This window comes from Condylura cristata, unplaced genomic scaffold (assembly GCF_000260355.1).
Source record: "Condylura cristata isolate star-nosed mole 26May11 unplaced genomic scaffold, ConCri1.0 scaffold00013, whole genome shotgun sequence".
Taxonomy (NCBI): Eukaryota; Metazoa; Chordata; class Mammalia; order Eulipotyphla; family Talpidae; genus Condylura; species Condylura cristata.
The window spans coordinates 47,544,662-47,550,909 of NW_004567114.1; the positions used below are offsets into that span (position 1 = coordinate 47,544,662).

Genomic DNA, 6,248 nt, shown 5'->3' on the forward strand with positions numbered 1-6,248 from the left:
ATCTCCCTTATTACGAGTGATGTTGAACATTTTTCATATGTTTGTTGGCTATCTGCATTTCCTTTTTGGAGAAATGTCTTTTCGCTCTTCTGCCCATTTTTTGATGGGATTGTTTATTTTTGTTGAGTTTCTTCAGTTCTCCATATATTTTTGTAGCACCCTAACTTTTAAGGCAACTACCCACCCACAGGACAGGCCTCCAAATCACCTGACTGTGAAAACCAGTTGGACTTGCTTTCACAAGTGCCACAGAATTATAGGAAACAAAGAAGTTGCTATTAACAGGCATGTGAGCACTCACCATGGCTGTCTGCCCAGGGTTCAGTCAGAAGAAGCAGGCAAAAATTACCATCTACCATTCTTTCTCTGAAAAGGATTTGTCTGCATGCTTAGTTGCTGCCTTAGGAGCTGTTTTCTTATCAGATGCATCTTGTAGGCATTCTGCATTCTTCCTCAGGTTCATTCTAACAATAAAACCAGCTCTTCCCTTCTTCCAAGAAAGAGCTTGTCCACATGACTAGTACCCCAGTTGCCACACAAAGGACAGACCCCGAACTCAGCTACCCTAATAGTCAATGGGTCTTGGTTTTGTAGGATCTTATTATTAAAGCAGTTTTCAAACAGGCTTCCCAGCCCTTTCTATAGATACCCATCCTGTGCTCAAATCACAGGAAACAGGCCGGAATCCCCAACAGGGATTTGACTATATGCTTTCCCAGCTCTTGCCCAAGATGCTGGCTTACAAATATAGATGCATGTGGGGACTGAAAGAATTCTTCTGAAAACTGGTGGACACAGCCCCAGCCATCTCCCTTCTCCTTCCTCCCAACAGAAAACCAAACTTTTATGGAAAGAGCTTGTCCACACAAGCTCTCTCCCTTAGGGACTAGATTGCATGTCTGAACTCCCAACTTTCCCTTTCCCCTCAGATGGGGAGCTGTACAGACAGTTAGTCCTTTGTTAGCCTGAATAGGCATACGGACATTTCTTCACCTTTGGTACACTGGTGGATGTTGTCACATCCTCAACTACTGGGAACTTCTAAGAAGAAAAGGTGGCCACTTGGATAGTCGTGGAGGCTTGAGGGTCAAACAAGAACTTAGGCCAGGCTACTGTTTGACTCCCCTCCAATTAATAATTATGTAGGAAGAAATTTAGACACTGCAAATATCTGTCACTCTTTAGAATTTTACTAATATATTTTGCCAACCATTTTTGGTTCGTACCAGAATTATCATGATAGTTTTTTTTTCTTCTGGATTCCATCCTTTTAAGTGTATAATGATTCTCATTTTTATGCAGTAGGTTATAATCCTTAATTTTTTTGCTTTATTTATTTATTTATTTATTTAAAGATTTATTTGTGCATACAGAACTGGGGTACAGGCCAGAGGCTCAGGGGCGGTGAGAGGCTTCACCAGAGACAGAGTGGGGAACAGAACAGGCATATCGACGAAGTACACTGCTGAGGGGAGCAGTGGGCGGGTCAGGAGAGGTCTGCCACGCCATGTGGTCACCTCCGGGGCAGGCGGGAATCGAACTCATGCAGAAGCGGCTTTAGATTGTCAGTGCTGTGCTTTAACCCGCTGCGCCACTAGGGAGGGCCCTGCTTTATTTATTTTAAATCTCAAAAAATAAGAGCCTGATGGAACTGATGGAACTGCCATATCTTCAAGTTTAGCCAATAGGAGTCTCTTTAAAATGGCTTGTGGTGATGGGACACAGGGGAATTAGTGATGGGAAGCCCATGGGGATTACAGCTGAGGTGAAAAAAATGCACAAAATGAAGAATGATGTAAAAAAAAAATACATATATATAAAATAAAATGGCTTGTATGTTCTTTTTGACATACCTGTTATTATCCTTTGGGCATGTCCTTAATTTCTGTCACCACAGAACTTTTTCAAACTCATCTTCACTTATATATAAAATAAAAATATAGACATATATGCTGATGTATATGTATACATATATAGGTAGTTCTCTCTCTACATGCATTAAGACACCATTCATTCACCCTGACACCTCTAATACATTACTTCAAGTTTCGCTCTGTCATTTCCTCTTTCCATATTTGTAACTCCAGCTCAGTGAGAAACCTAGCTCCCATTATCTACATTTATCCACAAGATACATACTTCTTTGTGCAGTTCTAGAAAAATAAAACCACTTCAGAATTTAATTTATATCTCTAATAGTTAACCAAGAGTGTACATGTTCAAAAGCTGTGTTACAAGTTATTTGGATTACCTTCTCTACACCCTAACCCTTACTCACCATACATAATTTATTTGAAAGTTCACATCATTTTTACTCCTTGAATTTCATTTTAGGATGTTTCACTCATCCCTGAGTATCCTTTTGTTTTAATGATTAGTTTTTTGTATTTTTTGTTGTTGTTGTTTGCTGTGTAGAATCTTTTTTAATTTTTATCTAGACCAATTCTTTATTTTGTTTGCCTTGGCTCCACTATATTTCAGTCGCAAAGACATCTCTGAGGCCAGTGTCATGGAGTGTTTTGCCTATGTATTTTATGGTTTCTGATCTTAGATCCATAATCCTTGATTCATTTTGAATTACTTTTGTATATGGTGTAAAATAGTGGACTAATTTCATTCTTTTGCAGTTTCCCAATACCATCTATTAAATACATGTTTTGTTCTCCATTGTATGTTATTGGTTCCTTTGTCATAAATTAACAGGCCATCTATGTGTAAGTTTATTGTGTTCTGTGTTTTTAATTTTTTGTTCTCTGTTTTTTCTGCTGTTCTTTTTTTTTTTTTTTTAAGACTTCTTTATTTGTGCATACAGAACTGGGGTACAGGCCAGAGGCGCAGGGGCGATGAGAGGATTCACCAGACACAGAGTGGGGAGCAGAACAGGCAGACTGACAAGTACACTGCTGAGGGGAGCAGCGCGCGGGTCAGGAGAGGTCTGCCGCATCATGTGGTCACTTCTGGGACAGGCAGGGATCGAACTCATGCAGAAGTGGCTTTCGATTCTTAGTGCTGTGCTTTAACCCGCTCTGCCACCAGGGAGGGCCTGCTTTTTCTGTGATTCTTTAATGCTCCTTTGTTTTCTCAAATTTATTCTTCCAGGGGTACTTTATAATGCAAGTTTCATTTCTAGAAGAATTTTGTCCTTTTCTTTTTAGTTCTTTTTCATTTGAGTCAATTCTTCCCTTCTCTATTTCTTCTTAGTTTTAAAATATTTTACTTAAGGTAGAATGTTTTTGACCCCCCTATATAATGAATGATTATTTGAAAGTATTTAACTTATTTATATTAAATTGTTGTGTTACAGTTTTCTTCTGTTTCATAATTGGGTTACTTGGAGGGGGTGATGTTTTATTAACTAATTGCTCAGATTCTTGTTTTTTGTTTATAATAGTTTTTTTTTTTTTAAGATTTACTTATTTATTTATTTATGCATACAGCACTAAGGTACAGGCCAGAGGTGCAGGGGCGGTGAGTGGATTCACCAGAAACAGCAGAGTGGGGAGCAAAATAGGCAGATTAACGAAGCACACTGCTAAGGGAAGCAGCGGGTGGGTCAGGAGAGGTCTGTGGTGCCATGTTGATCACCTCCCGGGAAGGGATTGAACTAACACTGAAGCAGCTGCGCAGGCTTGCAGTGCTGCATCCTAACACGTTGAACCACCAGGGAGGGCCCTGTCTATAATAGTTTTAATGTAGATGAAAACTGTCTCTGCATTTCTGTGGACAAGGTTGGTAGCTTTAAGTGGTTTACAAGATTCTTACTTCAAGAGCCCTTTTTGGCAGTTTAAAGAAGTACAATGTCTGTTGGATGCTGTTTTTTAAAGAAGGGAGGAATTTTTTACACCCAGCAGTGTATTGGATGATGCTCTTTTTTTTTAAGGGGGATTGAATAATGCTGTTCATGTATGAGAGGAATTATATATCTAACAATCTGAGGGGGGGGGGGTTTTAAGTCCTGCAGGAGCCTAACTTCTCCTTTTACTTTTCACAAAGTTTCCCATATGATATCTTTCCATTCCCTCTTAACGTTCTTCTTTGCTAAGTATTTTCCTATGTGTACTTTAAAGTTCTTTTCTTTCTACTCAGTTCTCTACCTACCAACATCCTTTTTCAATATTCTCTCATGTAAGGTGGACTATTTCTTTCTGGCTTGGTTTTACAGTTGCCTTCTCTCTTTCAGTCTTTTCCTAACTACCCTTACTCTTCATGAAAGCTTGCAATGAAAGAATGGAGAAATGCTTGCTGGGATTTACTATGTGTTTTCTACTTAAAGATATTCTCTTCTCATACAAAGGATATAGGTTTGGTGATGTTTTATTGGTTCTTCTTGTTCTTGTGGAGGAGTCTTAGACCTAGATATTACTCCTTCATTGGAGGGTGAATCTTTAATTCAAAAACTTAGCAGATCTCTTAATGCTTCTTTTATTTATTTATTTATTTATTTATTTATTTAAAAATTTATTTAGTTGTGCACACAGAACTGGGGTAGAGGCCAGAGGCCTCACCAGGGACAGAGTGGGGAGCAGAACAAGCAGATAGACGAAGCACACTGCTGAGGGGAGCAGTGGGCGGGCCAGGAGAGGTCTGCCACGCCATGTGGTCACCTCCGGGGCAGGCGGGGATCGAACTCATGCTGAAGTGGTTTTAGCCTCCCAGTGCTGTGCTTTAACCCGCTGCGCCACCAGGGAGGGCCCTCTTAATGCTTCTTAACTATGCTTTCATGGCACTAACTTTGATTCCTTAACCAGTTGAACAGATTACTTAGATACTGCTATTTTACTTCACATTTTGAATTAAAAATGATGTGGTTACTATATTCATTAGTTCAAGAGTTTAATAAAATTAGTAATAGTTTGAGAAAGTGACTAAGATGATCTTTCAGTGAGATATTATTGAATTAGAAGACAAATTTGGAAGTGAATGTAATAACATAAAGAACTAACGTTTTCATGTGTGTTCTGTGTACGGTTAAATAAATATAACAATTTGATGTTTGTTGTCTTTTACATTCAATTTTATATTTAAAAATAACATCTAAATTTCTTTTTTGGCTATACTTAATGTTTCGTTGTGTTTTCACTGAAATGTAAGGGAGAAATCCACAATAATGTTCATATACAACATCTTAAACTCAGTTAATAATAATGATAGAACTTAGGGTTGCTCTTCCTGAAATAAATTTTAGAAAACAAAAAATTAGATTGTGAATTTCTGTTAAGTAGTAAGCTCTTCTTTTAGGAGTTCACAATCATAATGATCCTTTTGTTGTTACAGTTGGTTGTATCCTTACTTCTGTGCCTTCTGGACTGGATCATGGCCTTACCTCTAAAGACGCTGCTCCGACCAGTGCATGCAACTGGTACAGAGAATGACAGAATAGAAAAATCTGTTCTCAATTGTATTTATAAGGTAAATATATTTGTGTTATTTTTTCTTTAGTTACCAAGGCTTTCTTTTTTTAAAGATTTATTTATTTATTCATATAGAGCTGGGGTACAAGCCAGAGATGCGAAGGGTGAGAGGATTCACCAGAGACAGTGGGGAGCAGAACACAAAGTACAGTGCTGAGGGGAACAGCTAGCCGGTCAAGAGAGGTCTGCCGTGCCATGTGGGTCACCTCCGGGCAGGGATCTAACTCAGGCTGAAGTGGCTTTAGCTTCTCAGTGCTGTGCTTTAACCCACTACACCACCAGGGAGGGCCAGGTTTTTAAAACCTAAAGAAATAATATTTATTTATTTTTAAAAGAAGTGATATTTATAACTGTTACTTTTTGTTGTTTCAGAACAGGTTTTTTTTTTTTAAATTTTAAAAATGGATCTAATTTTCAATTTATTCCTATAGAAACTTCAGTCATTAGTAATTAGAATATAATCAATTTTTAATAAGATATACATTAAACCTTCAGAACTAAATGCAAAGTATGAAACTTTTTAATATAATAATTTATTTTTACATCATTTTGTGCCTTTTCCCATCTCAGTTGTAATCTCCGTGGGCTTCCCATCACCAGATCACCCGGGTGCCATCCCCATAGTCCAGTGCACTTCCCCCCTCCCGCCCCTGCATTTTTGATCCCATTCCCCACTCCACCCCCATAAAATGTCTCTGGTGTATAGTTGTTCTTTTTTTTTTTTTTTAACCCCTGGTCCTTTATGCTCCTGCTATGAGTGAAACCATCTGGTATTTTTCTTTTTATTTCACTAAGCATGATCCCTTCCAGCTCCATCCATGTTGCTGCAAAGGCTGT

At 38.4% G+C, this 6,248-nt stretch overlaps 1 protein-coding gene across 8 annotated transcripts in view; it reads left to right on the forward strand.

Moving 5' to 3' along the window:
* Positions 1-6,248, forward strand: part of RALGAPA1 (Ral GTPase activating protein, alpha subunit 1 (catalytic)) — a 207,467-nt gene that overhangs the window by 138,287 nt on the left and 62,932 nt on the right. For all 8 annotated transcript variants that reach the window (XM_012724483.1, XM_012724485.1, XM_012724488.1 and 5 more), the window contains one exon: positions 5,275-5,409. In XM_012724483.1, coding sequence (XP_012579937.1) covers positions 5,275-5,409 — 135 coding nt within the window. The remainder of the gene's footprint in view (positions 1-5,274; positions 5,410-6,248) is intronic.